At 35.3% G+C, this 26,479-nt stretch overlaps 1 protein-coding gene across 2 annotated transcripts in view; it reads right to left on the reverse strand.

The window, feature by feature from the left end:
• Positions 1 to 327: 327 nt before the first annotated feature.
• Positions 328 to 26,479, reverse strand: part of LOC144978815 (protein Obscurin-like) — a 31,711-nt gene continuing 5,559 nt past the window's right edge. Inside the window, exons 3-16 of one of the 2 annotated variants that reach the window (XM_078925340.1) lie at positions 23,965 to 24,270; positions 19,716 to 20,027; positions 19,231 to 19,542; positions 18,748 to 19,059; positions 17,811 to 18,122; positions 16,859 to 17,170; positions 15,873 to 16,184; positions 14,932 to 15,243; positions 12,686 to 12,997; positions 11,747 to 11,797; positions 10,526 to 10,822; positions 7,818 to 8,129; positions 5,369 to 5,497; positions 328 to 1,998 (exon numbers count right to left, since the gene is read on the reverse strand). In XM_078925340.1, the coding sequence (XP_078781466.1) occupies positions 1,862 to 1,998; positions 5,369 to 5,497; positions 7,818 to 8,129; positions 10,526 to 10,822; positions 11,747 to 11,797; positions 12,686 to 12,997; positions 14,932 to 15,243; positions 15,873 to 16,184; positions 16,859 to 17,170; positions 17,811 to 18,122; positions 18,748 to 19,059; positions 19,231 to 19,542; positions 19,716 to 20,027; positions 23,965 to 24,270 (3,728 nt within the window). In that variant the 3' untranslated portion in view covers positions 328 to 1,861. The remainder of the gene's footprint in view (positions 1,999 to 5,368; positions 5,498 to 7,817; positions 8,130 to 10,525; positions 10,823 to 11,746; positions 11,798 to 12,685; positions 12,998 to 14,931; positions 15,244 to 15,872; positions 16,185 to 16,858; positions 17,171 to 17,810; positions 18,123 to 18,747; positions 19,060 to 19,230; positions 19,543 to 19,715; positions 20,028 to 23,964; positions 24,271 to 26,479) is intronic. The other variant, XM_078925341.1, reaches the window with a different exon arrangement.

Genomic DNA, 26,479 nt, shown 5'->3' on the forward strand with positions numbered 1-26,479 from the left:
TTATATTCTTCACAAGGGTTCGTGTTTTACGGTGTAAACCATAAAAGAGCATAAACATTGAACAACACGAGAGGACAAAGACGAGGACATTTGAGTACCTCTATTTTTATTTATGTAAATATCAAATTATAATGGTTACATTTCTGACTGGTAATCAGAAGGTTTGAGGGATGATTCCCAGTGAGAGGAGAACGGATATTTTAGGATGTTTTACTTTCTTCTTGTAATTTCCCTTATTGCTTTGTCTGACAACGTTTCCTGCACACTGTTTCAAAAGTGAACTCGATGGTTGAATCCATCCAAAGGATATCCATAAACTCTGGGTAATATGGTAACAATGCATAATTTATTTATCAATCATTCAATTATTCAAGTGGGATTGAAATGAATAGTGTTTTTATAAAACGGGGCCTCTATAAATATACTTTTTCTTCAGTCAAGAAAAGTGTCGCTCAATCATATCTCCTAAGGCTACGTACAAATAGAAACGCATCCGACAAATCTCAAAAATGTGAATTATCGTATTATGCCGGGATTAACGAAATATTGAAAATAGTGAATTCTGATTACATATATTCTGATGGATATGATATTGAGAGTGAAATCAGGTATTATGCATGGATGGAAAATATAACGAAAAGTGAATTCTAGTGTTTTGATAGGATGGAAAATATATCAAAAAGTGACTTCTAGTATTATGCCTGGACGAATACGATAACGAATAATGAATTTAGGTATTATGCCGGAATGGATAAACGTGAACTCTAGTGTTATGCGGGGATAGAAAAGATAACGAAAAGTGATTTCTAATATCATGCATGGACGGACAAAAGTGAATCCTGGCGTTATGCCTAATTGGAAAGATAACGAAAAGTGAGTTTTGATGTTATGCTGTGATGGACAAGATAAAAAAGGCAATTCTGGCATTATTTCCCGATGGACAACATAAACGAAAAGTGACTTATGGCATTATCCTGGGTTTAGAAAATGGCGTAAATTAATTTTCAAGATAATCCAAAAGTATGCTATATTGATTTTTATTTTTTTAAATAATGAAAAAAATAATATTGGAGAAAGTATGATATTACTGGCTCTAACTTCAAATTCAATCCGTAAACCATCTAGAGATGGTGCCGCTGACTGCAATGAGCGTGTGTTGGAAGTGTTAGGACCTGGTACTGACTGTAATGAGTGTGCGTTGGAATTGTTAGGCGATGTCATTGATTGTAATGGTTATACGTTGGAACTGATTACAATGATTCTTCGTTGGGAGTGTTAGTTTAGGCAGGTGATTACAATAGTTATACGTTTGAAGTGTAAGGTTGCGTCTCAGATTGCAATAATTAAACGTTGAAACCTTTAGTCCAGGTCGCTGATTGCAACAATGAATGTGCATTCGAAGTGTAAGGCTACTTTGCTGATTTCAATGATTGTACGTTGGGAGTGTTAGGCCATGCTACTGATTGTAATGGTTATACGTTGGAACTGGTTGCAATGGATTTTCGTTGGGAGTGTTAGGCCATGCTACTGATTGTAATGGTTATACGTTGGAACTAGTTGCAATGGATATTCGTTGGGAGTGTTAGGCCATGCTACTGATTGTAATGGTTATACGTTGGAACTGGTTGCAATGGATATTCGTTGGGAGTGTTAGGCCATGCTACTGATTGTAATGGTTATACGTTGGAACTGGTTGCAATGGATATTCGTTGGGAGTGTTAGGCCAGGCAAGTGATTACAATGGCTATACGTTGGAAGTGTAAGGTTACGCATCAGATTGCATTAATTGAACGTTGGAACCGTTAGGCCACGTGGTTGATTGCAACAATGACTGTGCATTCGAATAGTAAGGCTACTTTGCTCATGGTAGCTTGGTGGAACTCAGGGAGCCTTCAGTACTTGAAGATGAATCGATTGAATTATCGTCGTCAGAGCTAGGTTTCACTGAACTTTCCTCAGATTTCGTTCTTGGATCTTCCAGAGACTTCTTTTTATAGCCTGAAATATAAAAGAAAGAAATATGAGACACAAGGATGAAATACAATAATCAGCTAAGATTATGTTCCTCTGCTGATTTCTTTTGGGGCGATATTTTTTCTTGCACTTTTCTTTCTTATTTCTCTGCCTTTATTTCAGTTTCATGCACATTTTTTTTCTGATTAAAAAAGATAGCTTTTATATATCGATTCACATTTTAAGGACAGCGTGACTCAGCTGTGCGGACTTTGCTTTGTACCCGAAAGGTACCGAGTTTGATCACTCACGGCTGAGCTGTGTGGCCGTGAGCTCAATTTGCCTGTGTTATCCCAGTCTTCCATTGGACAAATATTTCCTATTGGATTAATAAAGGAAATTTTATTTTTTAAATATTTTTTACAAGGGCTCCAAAGTCAATCTCAACACATAACATGTAGGAATATACATGACGACTCTTAGGCGATATTAAACATTTTTTATCGGACAGAGGCAACGCTGTTAAGGGTCATTGCTCAATTTACTCCTGTGTAAGGTTAGATATTGTGAGCAAAAATCATTTTCCAAGGACTGCTAAGAGCGAGACTCGAATCCAGGACCTACCGATCGTAGCCATTGTTAACTTATATATATATATATATATATATATATATATATATATATATATATATATATATATATATGACTCTAACCACTAAGACTTTGATATTTTGACGTCGTTTTTGTGTTTGTTTGGCGCCTGGTGAGATTTTGTTAGAGATCCTCAGGGAAACAAGTGATCCCATTGGTTGATCTGTTGAATACAAGTCACTATTTGTTTTCTTTTGTGATTTTTTGGTCAGTGTCATGCTATAAGTTTACACAGGCCACGTAGGATCCAAAGGCGAGTGTCATACCACTAAACGACATAGCCGCACACTGAATATGAGGCGCAAAGATGACTGTAAAAGCGAGTATAAAAATAAATAATGATTTATTAACAACTTCATAAAAGAATAGAATTCTAAACATGGATTGTTTTTTTGGTCAAAACTCTTCTTCATGTGAGAACAAAAGTCTGTATATAATTAAAGTAAGTTAATTAAATTCTTTCTATTAACTCATTTGTCTCTAGGATCTATTCCAAGGGAAGACTGAAATAACCCAGGCGTCAGCCGCATTGCAGCTAGAGCAAATTGAGCTAGGGTGAGGACACACAGTGCAGCAGCAGGTGAGCGAACTCGGTACCACTCGGATCCGAAGCAAAAACCGGATCTTTTTGTTTTTATTTGATGAAACTTCTGTGCACAGTCATAATGTATATGTTTAGGAAGGACGAAAAAAGTTGCCCGTTGAAATGGAAACGACGCCATATTGGAACATAAATAACAAGCATGTAAAAGTCGAAGGCCTTTTTGTTTATCAACCGATTACCATAATCTATTGACCACAAAAGGAAAACAAAGAGGCTCTATAAGCCCGATTTTTAATTTTAAAAAATTAGAATTTTAAAAAAATGAAGATCAAATTTATTACTCGTTTGTCCCCTTCTAAAAAGTTACATAATTGCACGATATTGTTTTTCAAAAATCCGGCTGCCTATTTGTATAACACTCATTTGTAGAACGTTTGAAGAAGATTAATTTTAAAAATTTAGAGAGGAGTTATGTTTTTAGTGACGAAATTTCTGCTTTTGAGAAAACGCATTTAAAAGTATAAGTAAACTAGTTTAGAGAAACGCTCTCCTCATGCAGACTTCTCGCTCTCTGATTGGATTGTGACCCTTTGACATGCATTAAGAACAAAGTGATTGGTTGTTGAAGAGAGAGCAGAGTTTTTACTTTTCATTGATATGTGTTTGCCTTTACTCAGTTATAAAGACTATTTGATGCTATTTCGTGAAATCAGTCATTCCATTCCACTGAAACTAAAAATAGGCATGGATTTAGCCATACTATGGGTCACAAAATACGTTATTTTGAAAAAAAAGAAAACTGAGATGAAGTCCTCATGAAAATTGTTATGCAGACAACTGGTCACATGACAACATCCCACCAAATTCTAATTTGAGCGAAATGGGTCAAATTTCATCACTTCCAATGTCGCTCTCCCCTTAATGTGAAATACTGTTGTTTTATGCTAATTGATCGAATATGAATTTTGAGCAGGAAATTACCATTGTTGAGGATTTCATAATTACTTTAAAAATCTGCCATCAATGCTTTTCGTCTTACCATAATACTCACAACATTCCGCCAGCCGGATATAACGTACCAACACACACGAACTATGTAACAACAAGATATGAAGTGAGTAGAAAAGTGCCAGAAGACAATAGGCACTTTTCTACTCACTTCATATCTTGTTGTTACCAACATAAGTGCCTGCTCCACTCACTTTTCTGAATTAAAAATTCACCCCATATACCGGAGCATACTCAATGTCTCAATCGTTTCTATGTTATATGTTTGTGTTGAGAATATTGACTATTAAGCTTAACTGCTGGTCAAAAATAACTTCGCGATGGTTGTGCGCGAGCGAGCCTGCGATCTCCAAGAAGTTGGTGAGAGAGGTCTCTAGAAATATGACTTGGGTTTGAAACGAATATTTTTTGTATTCGTGGATAGCTCACACGGTAGAGTCACGCTCTCACCTGCCAGGCGGAGTTGTCGTACCAATAAGGTCGCAGGTTCAAACCCCACCACCGCCGCGAAAAAAATGTTTATTCTCTATTGTCTTCTGGCACTTATCTACTCACTTCATATCTTGTTGTTACCAACATAAGTGCCTGCTCCACTCACTTTTCAGAACACGAACTATGTGTAGCCTTGAACGTTTAATCATGCTATGGGCTTAGGTAATTTAATCACAACATTCCGCCTGCCGGATATAACGTACCAACACACACGAACTATGTGTAGCCTTGAACGTTTAATCATGCTATGGGCTTAGGTAATGTAATCACAACATTCCGTCAGCCGGATATAATGAACCAACACACACTTCTATATGTAACCTTTTCTTATTGATACAATTTAGTGCGAATTGAATATAAAAATGGATGGCTAAAATCAATAACGAAGCGCTGGGTGACGTCAATTTTGTTCTATCTATAGTCTGATATAATTTAGTGAGTACTACTCATAAAATGGCTGGCTACAAACAACAACGAAGCGCTTATTGACGTCAATTACTTTTGTGTGTATGCAGTTTGTGCATGATAAAGACCTGAGCAAGTGTGTATGAAAGGTGCCAAACAAAGCAAGAAATAACAAATACAAGGAAAAAAAAAATTCCCAAAAAATCAGTCGAGGTCGATTGATTTTTGGGATGGATTTTTTCTTTATCTTACATCGATGTATACTAATTAAATTCTTAATTTTATAGTTTTTTACATGACAGTGTGTATTTTTACCTAATACACTAAATGCAAGCCCCATAACGACTAGGAGGAAAATTACAATCACGCCAATCTTAAACAAGTTGAATTCATTCAAGTCAAGCAGATCCAGGGTGCCTTTACCCGAAGGAGCTCTTATCGATTCTGAAAGCGATATTATATGAAAAAGAAAGAGGAAGAACAATTAATATTATATGATTCTTACACTCTTGCATTTTGGATTTCCGGACGTGTTCCCAACCGCTGAAAATTTCAATTTCCAAAACGCAAGAGTGTAAGAAATATTTATCCCTCAAATCAATCCAATTTTGTCATCTTTTGAATAAAGGACATTTCAAAAACACTTAAATAACATGTATTTTTAAAGTATCACATTTTTAGAGAAATTAAAAAAAAATTATAATCTGAGGTCACTAACTATTATTGAAAACATGATATCATTAAGCGTTACTATTTAGGGTGAGGAGTGACATAATGTCTTTTATGTTTATTATGATCCGTTCAAGTGAAGTGTGTATATTTATTTATGTTTGACAAGAAGGTATATAAGCTTATACCTATAAAAAGGTCGTTTTGTACTGATGTGCGTTTGTGCCCATGTAAACCTCACAATTTGATTCGATTTGGGCATTATATACGAATCTTTCACCACTTGTATACGAGTTTATTTTATCGTGCCAACTAACACTGCGAGCTTGCGAGTAGTGTTATTACCCGATAGCAATAAACGAGTTTGATTAATACAACGATATGAAAGAATACGTCTATTTCACCCCACCAAGTAAGATCCTTCCAATAAGTGTGTAAAATGGTTTGTTTTTCCAATAAATTTACTTTATCGAAAGTGCTGATCAACAAACAATTCAGGCGGCATCGCCCACCGGAAATCCCGTATAAGCCTCGAAAGTGTTGACATTTAGGAGAACCATTCCGAGTTTACCAGTGTTTCCTTTGGCATGTTTCCCCAACTTAATCTGGCACCAGCAGATCGTGCTACAGTGTCTCCACACACTTTGCTGGCGGTGTCATTTTTTGTTGTTGTGTGTTCGATTCTTACAAATTTTCACAATCTTGTTTTCGGAATTGTGTTTTACCGATATAAATAAATGAAAGCACAATTAAATTGCTGGCATTTATTAGATTTTGTGAATGTGTTGACGTCATCTGTGAATAAAATTGTTTTGATTTTCAAAACAATTACTTAGATTAGAATAACGAATTCATTCAGGTCAATTTGACCAACTCAGATGTTTACCTATGTCCGATAATTTCAATAATATCCCTTTAAGTGTGGCGTGGGAGCCGGGCGGGGGCGTCAGCCAAAGATAATTCAGATAGAATGAGTGATTGATTGTGAATTTTAATAGTGTAGGGTGCATAGCAGTGGTACTTTGATTCGCCGTTTATGTTTTTATTCATCTTCATGAATGACAAATTGACCAACAACAAAATAAAAGCATTGAAATTGTATTCATACGCATTAAACGGTTATTTTAAATGACCAATCAGATGTCATTTCAATGTTTATTTAAGGTAATAAATTAATTGAAAATAGTCTGCAATCGTTGAATAAAAATGTATATGCTTGTGACGGTTTAAAAGCATTATTCATCGATTGTGTTTTTTCTAAAAAATGATTGGGACTTTCCAATTTTAGGCGTAGAATTCCGCTGAAATGTTATGCAATTCGGGAAATAAATAAATAAACATTACATCAAAAGAACGCTTGCGATCTCACATTGCTTAATTTATTTTTCGTCATAGTCACCGCCACAACCAACACAGAGCTACCAACGCCGCACCGGTTCATACATAAAACTACTGCTACTACGAAGTTGCCGTAGTATTAGTAGTAGTATTAGTAGTAGCAGCAGCAGTAGTAGTAGTAGTAGTAGTAGTAGTAGTAGTAGTAGTAGTAGTAGTAGTAGTAGTAGTAGTAGTAGTAGTAGAAGTAGTACTAGTAGTAAGTAGTGGTAGTACTAGTAGTAGTATGTAGTGTGTAGTAGTAGTAGTAGTAGTAGTAGTAGTAGTAGTAGTAGTAGTAGTAGTAGTTAGTAGTAGTTGTTGTAGTAGTAGTAGTAATGATAGTAGTAGTAGTAGTAGTATTAGTAGTAGTAGTAGTAGTAGTAGTAGTAGTAGTAGTAGTAGTAGTAGTAGTAGTAGTAGTACTAGTAGTAGTAGTAGCAGCAGCAGCAGTAGTAGTAGTAGTAGTTGTAATAGTAGTTGTAGTAGTAGTAGTAGTAGTAGTAATTGTAGTAGTAGTAGTAGTGGTAGTAGTAGTAGTAGTAGTAGTAGTAGTAGTAGTAGTAGTAGTAGTAGTAGTAGTAGTAGTAGTAGTAGTAGTATTTGTAGTAGTAGTAGTAGTAGTAGTAGTAGTAGTAGTAGTAGTAGTAGTAGTAGTAGTAGTAGTAGTATCAGTAGTGGTAATATCTCGAGATAGGTAAAGATTTTCACTTTTACTGACCATTATAATGTTTAACATCGAGGCTGAAATTATAATGTAAACCTTCACCTATGCCATTGTGTATCAAGATTGTATATCTACCATCGTCTCTTTTTTTTAAATTCAATATGAGGAGTCTAATGTTAAATATCATTGGTTTTCTAGGTTGCTTTCTATAAAAGTAATCCTCTGCGAATTCAACACCATCTTTGGTCAGCATTATGTCCGTTACATTTGGATTGGCGTAAACGTCGAAATCGATTAGAATGTTATCTTCCTCGTATGCTACAAAAACTTTGTTGTTTTTAAATCCTTGGACAAGACTTGGACTACCTGAGAGGAATAAAAAAATAACAAAAAATTACTTATATATTACATTGATGAATAAGATAATAATTGGAAAAAAACGGCCTTTGTTCATCCTGTCGGGGGAATTTGTATTTATGGTCCATTTCAAGGGAAGACGGGAATAACCCGGGCGTCAGCCGCAGTACAGTGCCGCAAGCTGAGCAAGGCCAAGGGCGGGGTGACTTGTTCAAGGCCACACGGCGGCCGCGGGTTTTTGAACTAGGTACAGCTCGGGTGCGCAACAAACTCAGAACCGCTGTGCCGCGCTTAACCCATCAATAAATAATAAATTTCTTGACTCTAGTAATAAGCAGATGACAAGGCAACTTGGCACTTGCTTCAGCTAAACTTACTGTTAGGACTTGGTCTGAAATTGCCAGGGAGAGCTCAGTGAGAGAAGAATCACCAAAAAGCCGCATTTTCCTGACATCAACATCCGTCTGTGAATCACTGTCAATAACGAAGTCAGATAAGAAGAGAATCAACTCGGTTGAGTTGAAGTGCCGCAGACGAGGCCAAACATCAAGTATAAGCCTTTATAACCGCCAGCTTATCTAAATCATAAAAAATATTGAAGCTGGCACACTTTGCAATATTCCGACCAATATGGAAAGCTTCCAGCTTCTCCGCCGCACAAATCAAACTAAAAATCGTTAACTCTTATGAAAATACACATTGACCTACTGTTCTTCGGCGAATTAATTCCAATGTCGTTCAAAACTTTTGTTTCTATTTTGACACCTACCGAGAAATACACGCACACACCACATAGTGCTGTCAGGCCTTTCATAGCGCTCTCCAAATGAGATGCAGAATACGAGATATTATTGATGAAGAAACATGTAAAAGATTACCCATAACCTTGTTACCAACCGCTCTGATTATTAAAACTCGATCCTGTACGGCCTACCAAAAACATCGCTGAACACACTACAGTTAAAAGGACAACGCCCTAGGATAAGAAAACACAAGGTCTTAAGTCACTACACTGGCTTCCAAAAGAGAAAAGAATAGCTTACAAATCGCATGTTTTACTTACAATTGCCTTCACCATGCATTGCGAGAGAAGATAAACCAACTCGATTTATGCGATCAGCCATCTCTTTGCTTATGGAGAAAATCACGGTTTACTGAGCGCTGTTTTGTATTTTCGGATCCAAGCACATGGGATTCTTTACCACTAAAATCCCGACAACGTGAAAGTCCACCAATCTTCAAACGGCACCTAAAAACAATTCTTTTTCATTCTGGTTTTCGTGATTTTTTGCGAGCTTCGATAGAGATATATGTGTGACTGTTGTGATAACTTTGTAGTCGAAAAATGAACACGCGTTACAACAAAAACTATTGTAAAGCACATCTGACCACTATTTGTGAATACCAGCGCTTTATCAAACAATAATAATAATAATAGTAATAATAATAATAATAATAGTAATAGTAATAATAATAATAATAATAATAATAATAATAATAATAATAATAATAATAATAATAATAATAATAATAATAATGATAATGATAATGATAATGATAATGATAATGATAATGATAATAATAATAATAATAATAATAATAATAATAATAATAATAATAATAAATAATAATAATAATAATAATAATAATAATAATGATAAATAATAATAAACAAGTCCTGCTCTATGAGTCAGAGACTTGGCGAATAACCTTGACCCATCAACCAAGATATAAACTTTTTTCAATCACTATGTTCAACAAATCCTCAAGTAGAAATGGTTGGACAAAGTGCCAAACACTGATCTTAGGACAAGACCAATTAGAAAGGAACTGGATGTCCTGGTCAGGAACATCGAGAGAAGGCGTGGAGTATTATTGTTATAGTTATGAGATATTTTTTGATACTTTAAACATTACCAAGCAGACTCTCGAATGGAACCCATAGAGCAAGAGGAAACAGAGTTGTCCAAAACAGAGCTGGAGTACACGCTGGAGGAGAAGCTTTCACCGAGTTTTATGCGTGTCCAATCTTATCTGGAGTGAGATAAAGGTCTGTGCTGTACCATGGACAGAAGAAGATGGAGGAGTGCTGTTGAGGCCTGTGGTTTGTTTATCATTCGAAGTTTATTTCCTTGCGTATTTCTTTCTTGGTTTGTCTGGCACGGTTTCATACGCACTTGTCATGATCTTTATTGAAACTGTGACCTGCCGACAACGGTATTACGCCGGGCGGGACACAATGTGCTGATAACTTTATGTATTTATGTAAATTTAGATTCAATATTATTTTCGAGGGGAGTAAATCATATTAATTTCGCTTAAAATGCAAATGACATACACTTTACAAATGTGAGTATTTGAATTATAACCAGTTAACTGCCTTCCTTGCAAAAAAAACAACTTACTTTTTACGTTTAATATAATAGTTGCCGACTTAATAGTCCCGTCCAAATGGAGAGAGTGGCATTTGCAAATTGTACCGTGCATTTTAATGTCCATAATAAGTGTAAACGTGATGCTTAACTCGGTGTATGTGATATCTTTTCGATCAGCACAAGCAAACTTTAAAAACGTGATTGATTCCACACATCCCTTCATGTAGCATTTGAATTCAGTCGGCTGGTAGTCGAAAACTGCGACTGTTGCATCTTCCACTGTTAGTCCACGATTTACTACAATCTCGGGGTTGGAGACACAGGGCGCTGAAAAGTAAACCGCTTAGGTTATCATTAATTGAAGTGTCTAAGATAAGACCCAAAACAAAACAAAGCAGTTTGTTAAATCTAAAAATAAAGAACGTATGAAATAAATAAAGGACCAAATCATTAATATATTAAATTAATACATGTACTAACTACAAGGTGAATACAATCAGCATCGATAACGAATGATGTACGATCCATTAAGATGCACCAATGCGAATTAATAGAGAAATCGCATAATTTTCAGGTAAATAAATACTATTACGAACAGGCATTCATCTATTTTAATTATCATACTACTGAATTGTGGAAATTAACATAGATCGGTGTCGAGTGAGCTTGAGGGTGTGTCACAATTCCTTTGTTTTGATCGAGCGCGTCATCAATTTTTGTTTATTATTATAACTAGATAGTGTCAAGAAAGATTCAAGATTACGCCATCAATTTGTATTATGGATATGCTAGAATTGCGTAGAATAAGTTAAACTCGAAATGAAAACCAAATTTCATAAAGGACAGAGTATTACGACCGAGTAGAATTTCTTCGTATTAATTTTAATCAAGGGGATGATAGAATTATCATGAAATATAAAGAAGGTTTGGAAGTTACTCAAAAATCAATCTGTGAAAAATAGTCTTATAAATGTTAGATTTGATAGAAATTCTGTCCTTCACGATAACATTTTAACCTTGCCTGTTCGGAACAATGTTGATCATAGATTATTATTATTATTATTATATTATTATTATTATTATTATTATTATTATTATTATTATTATTATTATTATTATTATTATTATTATTATTATTATTTATTATTATTGTTATTATTATTATTATTATTATTATTATTATTATTATTATTATTATTATTATTGTTATTATTATTATTATTATCTTACTAACTATTATCTCTTACTAACCGTCAATATACTGGTTCAAGGACCTGAATGAGTAATTCCTGGTGGGTGTACCTGATGATTAGAATTACATTTCAAACGAAATCTATTATGACAAATTGAAACAAAACATAATGCGAGCACGAATCGAGTCCAAACGGCATGGTGTCGGGGGTAAACTTAATGCTGAAATAAAATTGAATTACACGTCCAGCGGATACGATTTGGGTTTGAATATATTTCCCTTTGAGAATAGTGATGTTTTTTTCTCTTTTAAACTTCAATTAAGATTTCTTTACTCGATAATTGAAGGACGAATTTACTGGCCAAATTTTTAGCACGTATCTTTCAAGAGTACGACAATTGGCTGGTTAAACGTTGGACATAACATAAATCACCTGTTGTATTTTCTGAAATCGCCCTCTTTGGTGTATTGTTCCTGGGGACTAAAATGCATGCACACCTTCTCATGTACTCTTCAATACTGATAATGGACGTATTATATGTTGCTAGCTGACCACAACTTCCAATATTCTTCATCTCCCCTGTACACATGATCCTATCCGAAATGTTTAAGACAGATTAGGTAAAACTTGGAAATGAATGGAAATCTAATGACAGCAGATGTCTAGCGCCTTCAGATTCATTTCTTTTGTTGAATGGGAGAACTGGATAATCTGACATGAACCATGATATAAGCTGTAAGGGAGAAGTCGTGGTGGGGGGAGGTTCTTTTTGTTTCTGTTCTATAACAGTATTGGTGTTAAATAAGCTGTATGATAATGAATGGTATACAAATGCAATTCGATTGTTTTGGAAAATCTTTTGATAATATATGCCTTATGCAAAGTAGGGTAAATACAAAAGTAAATTAGAACACGAGTAAATTTGATCAAAATCTGATAAAATATTGTTTTCAATTTAAAATCTTTTGAATGTACACAATCATAATTGACAACTTACCCTCGGAGACAACAAGGTAGAACTTGTATTTTAAACTTTTTCCAACTGCGCTGATGATATTTAAAGTATATGCACCATCATCGTCATGTGACACATTTGTCATACTCATCGTCACACAACTGTGTACCGTTGTATTTGTTGGTTTGATGGTGACGTTATAGTGTTCCAATCCAACTTTATCGTTGTCTCTCGTCAGGATATATCCTTGGGGTTCGGGGTCAGCGTATATCTCAAATTGTATGTCAATATTTTCTCCATTGTTAATTTTGATTAATCTGTAGTTGTCCGTCGCATTCACCAACAGCAAACGAACTGGAAGGTAATGATAAAGGGTAACATATAAACTCAGGAAAAACATTCGTTGGATTTCACTTTAATAAAAGCATTATACAAAGAAAAAAAAGAGCGCTTATATTGTACAATATCCACTAAATGTGCTCAAAGCGCTTTAAAGGTGTCCCTGGCCAACAGTAACATTTAACATTTATTTAGGAAAGGACATGATGCCTTTCAGGCGATGTTACAATTTTTTTCGGACAGAGATAACGTTGTTAACGGCCAGGTACTCATTTTACACTTGCGTACGGTGAGATAGCGCCGAGCCAGGCTCAAACCCAGGACCTTTCGATCCGAAGGGCGCGTATTAGACCACTAGAAGACATAGCCGCAGAAGTTTGTAAAGATTAGACAAATGGGCACGATAGAACATATGATGATCCGCTGGTTCAAAACAATATCAAATCGCGTTGTCTAGTTTATATATATATATATATATATATATATATATATATATATATATATATATATATATATATATATATATATATATATATATATATATATATATATATATTTATCCCTGAAATTATAATATAGCAATTGTAAAGATTCTGATTATTCGTTGGGGAGATATGGAGGTTTGGACTGAATAGTGTAAACACCAACTTTTGAGAAATGTAGACTTTGAATTTGAGCGTCTTGTTTCAAGCGTAGTCGAATTAGTGGCAAAAATAAATCCCTAGATGAATATCTGCAAACTTGCATATTCCGAGGATGGGTTGTCCGATCTTACTCGACGATGAGTGGATCAGTCTGCCAGGCCTCTTACTTTCGACCTGTCCGGCATTGGTGACGACCTACTTAATGTGCGGCTATTTGGTCTACAGGTATGACACTCGCTTTCGGATCGTAAAGCCCAGCGTTCGAGCCTCATTCGGCGCAAAGATTTCTGGGAAAAGGCTCTTTGCTCACATTCTCTTACCGTGGTCAGGTGTAAGACGAGTACCTAGGCAATAACTGCGTTGTCCTAAAAAAATATAACATCGACTAACAGGCGTCATGTCCCGTCCTACAAGTCAAACGTTGCTGCTGGCCAGGAGCTCCTTGTAAAGCGCTGTGAGCACGTTCAGTGGATATTGCGATATATAAAAGCTCAATCTTTTTTATTTTATTTTTTTTCTTACTTTCAACCTGTCTGGTGTTGGTGAAGACCGACTTATCTAGCAACAACCCTAGGACACGCAGAATCTCCGACAACTCGGACAGAGGGATTATTAAACATTTCCAAATTCAAATTCCATACTACAAATCAGAAACACGTTTAGAACAATTATTGTTGACTTCTTGTTTATCACTACAGATCTGAACAAGTGTGTATGAAAGATGTCAGACCAAGCAGGAAAGAAATATAGAAGAAAAAAGCCATCCCAAAAAATCATTCGACCTCGACTGGGGATTCGAACCTCAGACCTTCTGATGACTTGTCAGACGTGCTATCATTATACTTTTTCTTACAATATCTTAATTTGTTTATCACTATATGATTGGGTTATTGGAACAGGTATTTAGCTATAATGATTTTAAAATCTTACCTTCAATGATATTTATAAAGAAAACATATTTTAAACTTTTCCCGCATGTTTTGATGATCTTTAAGGTATATCTACCTGTATCGTCACATGATATAGTTTTCATACTCATTGTGACAACACTGTGTAAGGATGCTTTCATTGGTTTAATTGTAATAATGGGAGATATATTCTCTGCATGGCAATTTAAGAACAAGATGGCGGACTGAATATGTATGTTTTAAAAAACAAGATCTATTGTCTGGTTTTTCCTTTTCTTTAATTTTCACTCTTTAAACCTTAAATTAGTTTTAATTTTTGAAGTGCGGTATATCACCATCATATTATTGTGGGCGATTTAAGCAGACATTAGTTCTGTTACAATGATTAAAAACTTACCTTCAGTGATATTTATATAGAAATTGTAGTTTAAACTTTTCCCGTATGCGTTGATGATTTTTAAGGTATATCTACCTGTGTCGTCACGTGATATAGATTTCATACTCATTGTCACAACACTGTGTAAGGATGATTTCAGTGGTTTGATTGTAACATTGTAGGTGTTCGAGCCAACTTCATCGTCGTTTCTCGTTAGGATATAATCTTTTGGTTTAGGGTCAGCGTATATCTCAAAATGTAGTGCAACATTTTCCCCTCTGTAAATGTGAATATAGCTGTTGTTATTGGTCTCATTTACCAACTGGAGGATAGCTGCAACAAAACAGATTGGCATAACTTATGATATACATTTTAGAATGCTTTTTATATTTACAATTTTGAGGTATTGTTGTATATAGAATATTTTACATCGTCATATTTTATATGTCATTCATGTCAAAACCACAACGATGGGTTGTTGGCCTCTATGTGATTAGGGTTGAACAATCTTAATCTGGCCTCTCACTTATCGCCTGCCCAGCTAAATTATAGTTAATTGTAGCGCTTGAAAAATCCAAGTTATAAGTTTTCAAACGATTCCAATCTTGATTTTCAAGATTTCCACCATTTAAACATTAAATATAATTTTCAAAGTTTTGTTCATCAAGACAGTAATTAGAGAAGACGACGTGGAACAGATATTAATTCTGAAATAATGATTTTAACATTACCTTCATTGATTATTTATAAATATTTTCGGGAGACAAAATCTCTTCATGACAATTTAAGAACAATAGTTGTTTTTTTAAGGATCTATTGTTTCGTTGTTTTTTCTATAAGTTTCACCATTTAAACATTATAATTAAATTAATTTTAATTGTCGATGTCTGGTATGTCACCATTATATTATTGTGACTGATATAGGACATGCATGAAGTCTGCGACTATGATTGAAAACTTACCTTCAGTGATATTTAGATAGAAAATGTAGTTTAAACTTTTCCCGACTGCGTTGATGATCTTTAAGGTATATCTACCAGTATCGTCACGTGATAACATTTTCATACCCATTGTCACAACACTGTGTAAGGATGCTTTCAGTGGTTTGATTGTAAAATTGTAGATTTTCGAGCCAACTTCATTGTCGTTTCTCGTTAGGATATAATCTTTTGGTTTAGGGTCAGCGTATATCTCTAAACGCAATGCAACATTTTCTCCTCTGTAGATGTGAATATAGCTGTTGTTATTGGTCTCATTTACCAACTGGAGGATAGCTGGAACAAAAGGGATTGGCATAACTTATGATATACATTTTAGAATGCTTTTTATATTTACAATTTTGAGTTAATCGTCGTATATAAAATATGTTACATCGTCATTTTTATATGACATTTATATCAAAAGAACAACAATGATTCGTTGATCTCCACGTGAGTTTGGGGGTGGATCAGTCTTATTCTGGCCTCATAGGTGGATCATTCGTATTCTGGCCTCTCACTTTTCGCCTGTCCAGCTCGAATTCTAGTTTACACAAGCGCCTTGAAAAATTCGAGCTATAGATTTTCAGACAACTCCAATGTCGATTTTAATTATTCCCACCATTTAAACTTTAAATTTAATTTTAAAAGTATTGTTCATCAAGACATATCATTAGAGTATACAATGTAGGACAGAAAATAAATCTGTAATAATTATTTAAGAATTACTTCCAGTGATTAATTATCCATAATTATGGGAGATATATTCTCTGCCTGACAATTTAAGAACAAGATGGCGGACTGAATACTTATTTAAAAAGTTCTATTGTTAGTTGTTTTTTCCTTTTCTATAATTTTCACACTTTAAACCTTAAATTAGTTTTTATTTTTGAAGTCCGGTATATCACCATCATATTATTATGGGCGACTTAAGGCAGACATTAGTTCTGCTACAACGATTGAAAACTTACCTTCAGTGATATTTATATAGAAATTGTAGTTTAAACTTTTCCCGTATGCGTTGATGATTTTAAAGGTATATCTACCTGTATCGTCACGTGATAACATTTTTATACTCATTGTGACAACACTGTGTAAGGATGATTTCAGTCGTTTGATTGTAACATTGTAGGTGTTCGAGCGAACTTCATCGTCGTTTCTCGTTAGGATATAATCTTTTGGTTTAGGGTCAGCGTATATCTCAAAACGTAGTGCAACGTTTTCTCTTCTGTAGATGTGAATATAGCTGTTGTTATTGGTCTCATTTACCAACTGGAGGATAGCTGGAACAAAACGGATTGGCATAACTTATGATATATATTTTAGAATGCTTTTTATATTTACAATTTTGAGTTATTGTTGTATATAAATTATTTTAGATCGTCATTTTTTATATGATATTTATGTCAAAAGCACAACAATGGGTTGTTGGTCTCTATGTGAGTAGGGTGGAGCAATCTTAATCTGGCTTCTCACTTTTCGCCTGTCCAGCTAAATTCTAGTTAGTGGTAACGCTTGAAAATAAATCAAAGTTATAAATTTTCAAACGTACTCCAATCTCAATTTTCAAGATTTGCACCATATAAACTTTAAATATACTTTTAAAAGTTTTGTTCATCAAGACAGTAATTAGAGAAGACGACGTGGAACAGATATTAATTCTGCAATAATGATTTTAACATTATCTTCATTGATTATTTATAAATAATTTCGGAAGATAAAATCTCTGCATGACAATTTAAGAACAATAGTTGTTTTTTAAAAGGATCTATGGTTTGTTTTTGTTTTTTTTTTCTATAAGTTTCACCATTTAAACATTATAATTAAATTAATTTTAATTGTCGATGTCTGGTATATCACCATTATATTATTGTGACTGATATAGGACATGCATCAATTCTGCGACTATGATTGAAAACTTACCTTCAGTGATATTTAGATAGAAAATGTAGTTTAAACTTTTCCCGAATGCGTTGATGATCTTTAAGGTATATCTACCTGCATCGTCACGTGATATAGATTTCATACTCATTGTGACAACACTGTGTAAGGATGATTTCAGTGGTTTGATTGTAACATTGTAGGTTTTCGAGCCAACTTCATCGTCGTTTCTCGTTAGGATATAATCTTTTGGTTTAGGGTCAGCGTATATCTCAAAATGTAGTGCAACATTTTCTCCTCTGTAGATGTGAATATAGCTGTTGTTATTGGTCTCATTTACCAACTGGAGGACAGCTGGAACAAAACGGATTGGCAAAAATTATGATATACATTTTAGAATGCTTTTTTATATTTACAATTTTGAGTTATTGTTGTATATAAAAGATGTTAGATCGTCATTTTTATATGTTATTCAAGTCAAAACCACAACCATGGGTTGTTGGCCTCTATGTGAGTAGGGTGGAACAATCTTAATCTGGCCTCTCACTTTTCGCCTGTCCAGCTAAATTCTAGTTGATAGTAGCGTTTGAAAACTCCGAGTTATAAATTGTCAACTGACTCCAATCTCCATTTCCAAGATTCCCACCATTTAAACTTTAAATATAGTTTTTAAATTATTGTTTATCAAGGCAGTAATTAGAGATAACGATGTGGAACAGACATTAATTCTGCAATAATGATTTTATCATTACATTCATTGATTATTTGTTAATATTTTTGGAAGATAAAATCTCTGCATGACAATTTAAGAACAATAGTTCTTTTTTTATAAAGGATCTATAGTTTGTTTCTATACGTTTCACCATTTAAACATTATAATTAAATCAATTTAAATTTTCGATGTCTGGTATATCACCATTATATTATTGTGACTGATATAGGACATGCATTTATTCTGCGACTATGTTTGAAAACTTACATTCAGTGATATTTAGATAGAAAATGTAGTTTAAACTTTTCCCGACTGCGTTGATGATCTTTAAGGTATATCTACCAGTATCGTCACGTGATAACATTTTCATACCCATTGTCACAACACTGTGTAAGGATGCTTTCAGTGGTTTGATTGTAACATTGTAGGTTTTCGAGCCAACTTCATCGTCGTTTCTCGTTAGGATATAATCTTTTGGTTTAGGGTCAGCGTATATTTCAAAACGTAGTGCAACATTTTCTCCTCTGTAGATGTGAATATAGCTGTTGTTATTGGTCTCATTTACCAACTGGAGGATAGCTGGAACAAAACAGATTGGCATAACTTATGATATACATTTTAGAATGCATTTTATATATACATTTTTGAGTCATTGTTGTATATAGAATGTTACATCGTCATCTTTTATATGACATTTATGTCAAAAGCACAACGCGTGAGTTTGGTGGTGGACTATGATTGAAAACTTACCTTCAGTGATATTTAGATAGAAAATGTAGTTTAAACTTTTCCCGACTGCGTTGATGATCTTTAAGGTATATCTACCAGTATCATCACGTGATATAGATTTCATACTCATTGTGACAACACTGTGTAAGGATGCTTTCAGTGGTTTGATTGTAACATTGTAGGTTTTCGAGCCAACTTCATCGTCGTTTCTCGTTAGGATATAATCTTTTGGTTTAGGGTCAGCGTATATCTCAAAACGTAGTGCAACATTTTCTCCTCTGTAGATGTGAATATAGCTGTTGTTATTGGTCTCATTTACCAACTGGAGGATAGCTGGAACAAAACAGATTGGTATAACTTATGATATACATTTTAGAATGCATTTTATATATACATTTTTGAGTTATGGTTGTATATAGAATATGTTACATCGTCATTTTTTATATGATATTTATGTCAAAAGCACAACACGTGAGTTTGGTGGTGGACTATGATTGAAAACTTACCTTCAGTGATATTTAGATCGAAAATGTAGTTTAAACTTTTCCCGACTGAGTTGATGATCTTTAAGGTATATCTATCAGTATTGTCACGTGACATATTCTTCATGCTTAACGTCACAGAATTGTGTAAGGATGTATTCAGTGGTTTGATTGTAACTTTATAATCTTTTGTTCCTATTTCAACGTCGTTTATTTTTAGGATACCATCTTGGGGTTTAGGGTCAGCGTATAACTCAAATTGGTTTGCAAGATTTTCTCCATCGTAGATATGAATGTAGCTGTTGTTGTCAGTCTCATGTACCAGTTGGAGGGTAGCTGGAATGATATAGATGGGCACAATGTATGATACATATTTTAGAAAGCTATTTATATACAACTTTAACTTGTTTTTTTTCGAGGTGGGTGGTTGGCCTCTAACTGAAAATGCGAGGGCAAGTCATGGTCTGGCCTCTCACTTTTGACAAGTCCGAGATGGATGACTACAAAATTATTTCGCTATAATTCTAGTACATGCAAAAACAACGACAAATCCGTCGGAGGAATTTTCAAACAAATTTTCAAATTTTATAAATTCACCAATAAAACTTTAAAGTTGATTTTGAAAGTTTTGCTCCTCACGAAAGAATGTTAGAGTGGGCGATGGTGGACATATATTAATTGTGCTATAGTGAATAGATGATTATTTTCAGTGATATCTAGCTAGAAAATGTAGTTTAAAATTCCCCCCCCCCTGCATTGATGATGTTTAAGGTATATATAAAGAATCCTTGTATGCTATATTATTTATAGTCAACGTCACAGAAATGTGTAGGATGTATTCAGTGTTTTGATTGTAACGTTATAATCTTTGGATCCGACTTCAACGTCAATTATTGTCAAAATAGAATGTTCGGGTGTAGGGTCAGCGTATATCTCAAATTGGATTGTAAGATATTCTTCTCCCCCGTAAATGTGAATGTACCGGTTGTTGTTTGTTCTATTAACCAACCGGAGAGTAGCTGGAATGAAATAGATTATAGCTAGGGGAATTAGGGTAAAATTGTGGAAATTAGTGATGAAAGCACCAAATTTGGTACCAAGTAACTCGAGACCACTATTAATTGATGTTGATATAGAACCACATTGATAAATTCCTCTAACAGTGTAAAATATGGAGATGAAAATCCGCCTATATGAGCTATATTCAAACAAAGGGCGTAATCCATGAAATATGTGTTGTCAATTCGGCGCTTTAAAAATATATTATTTTTAGCCCGTGCAAGCGGTTCATTATTTTGGTATAAATAATTATAATTGTTAAAAATGTGACATTATGTGATATAGGATCCGTTTGTGCCCGTAGTATAGCTTTATTATGAGGACTGGAAGGGGGTGGTGGGAGAGGAGGAGATGGTGCTGGTGTCAGTTTTACTTGTGTTGTTTTGGTCGTCATCGTGGTGAATATGATGGTGGAGGTGATGTTGGTGATAATGATGATGATGATGAGGTGATTGTGGTAATAATAGCAGTGACGATGATGATGTCGATGAGGTGGTGGTGGTGCTGATCTTGGTAGTGATGATGATGATGATGATGATGATGATGATGATGATGATGATGATGATGATGATGATGGTGATGGTGATGGTGATGAGGTGATTATGGAGATAGTAGTATTGATAATGGTGATGGGGATGATGATGAGGTGGTGGTGATCGTGGTAGCGATGATGAGGAAGAAGATGATGATGATAATGATGATGATGATGATGATGATGATGATGATGATGATGATGATGATGATGATGATGATGATGATGAATATGGTATTGATGCGGTGGTGGTGGTGATAGTGGTAGTCATTATGATGATGCTGGTAACTATTAATTTCGAAAATGAAAGACTTTCTAGTTTATCCTGATCTCTTTGAATTGTTTTAACGTCAAATGTAAAGCCAATATCTCGTTGTCAGCTTTTTCAATGGTAGTGTGTTCAAGAAAACCATATGTTGTCTTATTGAAGGCTAAAAATGTTTCCTTTCCTGAGGTTAGCTGTCGAGGCCTGGTAGGACCGGCTGGATTCCGTCTCTGAACCTGATTGGGTGAACATACGACTGGGTGCAACCTCTTTCACAACAGTATATGCTATAGATCTTGATTAATTCAAACAATTTATGGACTCTCTCTCTCTCTCTCTCTCTCTCTCTCTCTCTCTCTCTCTCTCTCTCTCTGATCTGTTCTATACGTGAATGTTTTTTATATATAGCATGGCTCCAGAAAGGAGAGATTTTGTTAAACGCAATGAATAACAACTTACAACAACCTAACAGAAAACATGAATATACAACTCAAAACAGATGCTACATTATTAGACTTCAGTAAATCATTGGATAAAGTCAATAACCATACTCTGGCTATAAAACTGCGGAGATGTGGAATCATTAGTAACACACACGACTGGATAATGGATTTTCTCACTAAACGTAAACAACTGAAAGAGCAATGTCAGAGTCAGCTCCAGTACTATAGGTGTGCCCCCAGGTACCGTACTGGGTCCCCTCGTGTTCCTTATCTGCATCAATGATTTGCCTGAAAGATTGACGCTAGGAACTCAACTGAGACTATTTGCGGATGACAGCCTTTTGTACAGAACAATAAGGCGTAAGAGAGACTCATAAATTCTTCATCGGGACCTTGATTCCAGAAAATTACCATCAAAAGGAAGATAATACACAATGCACCACTACTCACTAGAAGAAGTCACCAAAGCAAAATATCTCGGAGTAACGATAAACAATCGCCTGACCTGGAAAGACCACAGTGCAAACACATGCAGGAAGGCAAACTCCACCCTGGGATTCTTGAGAAGAAACATCTTCGGCTACAAAGTAACGATAAAAGAGAAATGCTATAACGTTTATGTTAGACCAACACTCGAGTAAAGCGGTAAGGTACGGGATCTCGATCACACCTCCGAAATAAGGTAAATAGAATCAATCCAAAAAAGCTATAGAATTCGTTCAACAAAATCCTCAAACAAATCAAAGCCTTATATGACACCCCATTTGGAACCATTGAAGTAAAGAAGGAGAAGAATAAACTCAATGTATTTTACAAAGGTCAGAAAAACCAGGTCAGGTATCATTACACGATCTCCTACAGAACAAGAGGAAACCTGGCAAATTTATGTTGCCACAATCTAGAGTGGACTACCATCTTCACTCGTTTCTGCCCTCAACTATAAGACTTAGGAACAATTTGGATAACTCCCAGAAATACAATTGGGAATGCTGCTGCTCAGCCTTCCACGAGGAAGTTTCAGCTTGAAGAGGAAGAGGAAGAAAAAGAATAAACAATTTCAGCAACAGCAAAACTAGAACTTTGTTTGTTTTGGTAATATTCAGCATTTTTTTATGCTAAACGATGTCCAGATTCTCTACATGTTCTCAAATGGTGATTTGATTGCGCAGGAAGTTCATTATCAGAAGATTTGTCATGTCCGTTTTATGAAACAACTTTTATCCATGTTAATCATGACTGATCGGTTGACCAATGCATAGCGAAAATAATATGATGAAAAGAAAGATAACAGTAAAACCAAACTAAAGTGATACGTCACTACTACAACATTGCTATGAAGTCTCGTGTTTATTATGCTTACAATTGAATACTTTATAAAAAAGATTATTTGAGTGCATACAAAAATTTGGCCCTGGTCCGAAATATATCATCAGTATTTATGTGGTGCTTTTATTATTTTGGAAGCTAAGTTACAATGATGTATTACTTTCAGATTAACCCTTTCTTTACCACCTACAGCAAAATCGTCACATTTATTACGACACAATTTACATTTGATAAAATTCAGATTTATTTTGTACATCACAAAATTTTAAGACAGATCTTTGTTTAATTGATAAGAGCATACAGTTGTTTTGTAGAGAACTTGTTTGTATTTAAAAACAACAATTTTTCTGCCATTTTGGGAAAATACTGAAAACGATCGGCAAGGAGAGAGTTAAACAAAACAAAGACAAGATTATGTCAATTTTTCTGATTGATTAGATTATTTGTAGAGAGTATAAAAATGATATTGTTTCGAAAAAAAATGTTGTGTTTATTTGATTCATGCAAAAGTTTGCGATCTAAAAACACATTGAAATACTAGAAAACCTTTAACAATTCAAAGGATTGATCGGTTGCTATTGAATATCAGTGTATTGTTATGATCGTGTTTACTTTGCTATTACTATTACGAGAAAAAATTGATATTACCTTCAGTGCCATTAAGATGGAAATTGTAACTTGAAATCATCCCAACTGCGCTGATGATAGATAAAGAATATCTACGGGTGCCTTCACGCGACACATTGTCCATAGTCATCGTCACAGAGCTATGTAAGGTTGTATTCTGTGGTTTGACGGAGATATTGTAGTTTTCCGATTCTATTTCAACATTGTTCCTAGTCACGACATAGTCCCGGGGATTAGTATCGACTAAATCGAATCGTATTTCAAACTTGTCTCCCTCTTTGATTTCAAAGACTATGGGATCTGTCAAATTCACAAACTGAAGCTTAGCTGGAATGTATAAGATTGACGCATTAAGTGAACACTCAAATCAGCAGGATCGAGTATAAAATATTTTATTGAACTTGAATTATCGAAAGGAATCACGATAGCTCAGTTGGTAGAGCACTGGTTTCACACACAAAGGGACCAAGATCGATCCCAGGTGCAGTCGAAATTTTTTCTGACCCCATTGTACCTTGCGATAAACTAGCGTCCTATCCAAAAGATAACAAGTAATACTGTTGTCATTTTCACGCTATAGAAACCGGGACAAACGCCGGCTCCATGAACAAAATGGCTCTGAGCGACTATTTTTAAAATGAATTATCGAGACAAAATAATAAGTAAAGCGACAAAAATTTAATCTCTAAAGAAGTCAAATGTTATTTCATTGCAACACAAGCCACACTAAATAATTTCAACGTAGATTTTGATTCCGGTACACTATTTCCATTGATTGGTGTTAGACATTTATCAAGGAAGAGTTCTTCATTGTGGGTATGTGGGTCCAGAAGAAGACAGGTCTTGTCTGGCCGACTGGTAGCATTGGGGTCTGAGGGAGTCGGCCGACTGTCCCCACTGTCAGGGAACGCCGGAGACAGCATATACGCAGCCATGTGACGAGATTGGCGGGAGGTTTCGTGGCTGTCCGCGGTGACGAATTTAAAGACTGGCTGGAGTCTTCCAGTGTGGAGATATAGCCATACGCTACTACTAAGGAAGTGTTAGTATAACAATGTAATTGCATATATCTCGGTACAAAGTCCAAGCACTGTTTTTTTTTTATCTGTGAGTAAAAGGTGAGGAGTAAAATTAATCTACGAGGGCTGTCCCAGAAATAAGGTAAGTGACCTCTTAACTCAGAAAGTTGTGAATGGAATTGAATGAAACTTGCAGTATAAACTTTGGCATCCTTTATTTACTTCTCAAGGTAGTCGCCGTTCCGATCGATGCATTTCCTCCATCATGACAGGAGGGCAAATACCCCCTCCCTAAAAAATTGACGTCAAGACATTTCAGGAAATTCTCCATTTTTGAAAATCAAGTCATCGTCGTCGTCAAACTTTTTTCCACCCAAGTGTCTCTTAAGGGGCCCAAACAGATGGAAATCTGACGGGGCATATCTGGACTATGAGGAGGATGTGGTAAAACTTCCCATTCATTCCTTTGGAACCAGTGCTTTGTCATGTTTGCAGTATGGGGAGTGGCATTGTCGTATTGAAAAACGACTCCTCTGCTGAGCCGACCGGGTCTCTTTTGTCGTATAGAATCTTTAAGTTTGTTAAAAGTTTCACAGTATTTGGCAGCGTTCATAGCCAGACCTGGTTGCAGAAAATCAATCAAGAGAATACCTTTGGCATCCCAGAATAAGGTGGCCATCACCTTTCTCGCTGAATGTTGCACTTTGAACTTTTTGCCGGTTGCGAAGAAGAACGTTTCCAGATCATCGAATCCTTTGTTTGATTCTGGCGTGTTGTGGTGAACCCAGGTTCCCTCACCAGTGATCATATGGTCAAGAAAACACAGACTGGTCAGCAGGCCCAAGGTCTCCGCCAGGTCCAACTTGCATTTCTTGCTCATCATGGACTCGTTGAAGGAGGATCTGTAACACTTCTGCACGCTGTGCCTGATGGTCTTCTGTCATCTGTTTCGGGACCCACCGAGCGGAAACTTTTCTAAAGTCCAATTGCTTGATTATTCTTTCGACAACAGATTTTGATATTTCAAGCCTAAGGGCAAATTCGCGAACTTGCAGTCTCCTGTCTTCACTAATCAGGGTCTCAACACGTTGGGCATTTTAATGTGAATGGACAGAAGAAGAGTGCCCAGCGCATTGCTTATCATGCATATTTAATCGACATTGTTGAAACTTATTGAACCAGAAAACAACTTGTTTGAAGCTCATCATAGATTCTCCATACACGCTTACCAATTCTTGATGAATTTCAGAAGGACAATTGCCTTTTGCATCAGAAATCCTTAAAGCTCAAACTTCTTCTTTGTACCACTCAGTTATGGGAGTAGCCATCTTTGATTTTATGCAGATCAGAATCCTGTTCATCAATCGTGCTGAAACGTTCCGCACTGATGCACAACAAAATTATCTTTAATCCCCGGTTTACAGCTTTCGAATATCATCATTGGTTCAGGAGATATGACTCTACTTACCTTATTTCTGGGACAGCCCTCGTACAATGATATACATCTTATTAAGTAG

The sequence above is a fragment of the Berghia stephanieae genome, chromosome 8 (genome assembly GCF_034508935.2).
Source record: "Berghia stephanieae isolate SIO BIC M18660-M18661 chromosome 8, UCSD_Bste_1.3, whole genome shotgun sequence".
In the NCBI taxonomy this organism is placed as follows: Eukaryota; Metazoa; Mollusca; class Gastropoda; order Nudibranchia; family Aeolidiidae; genus Berghia; species Berghia stephanieae.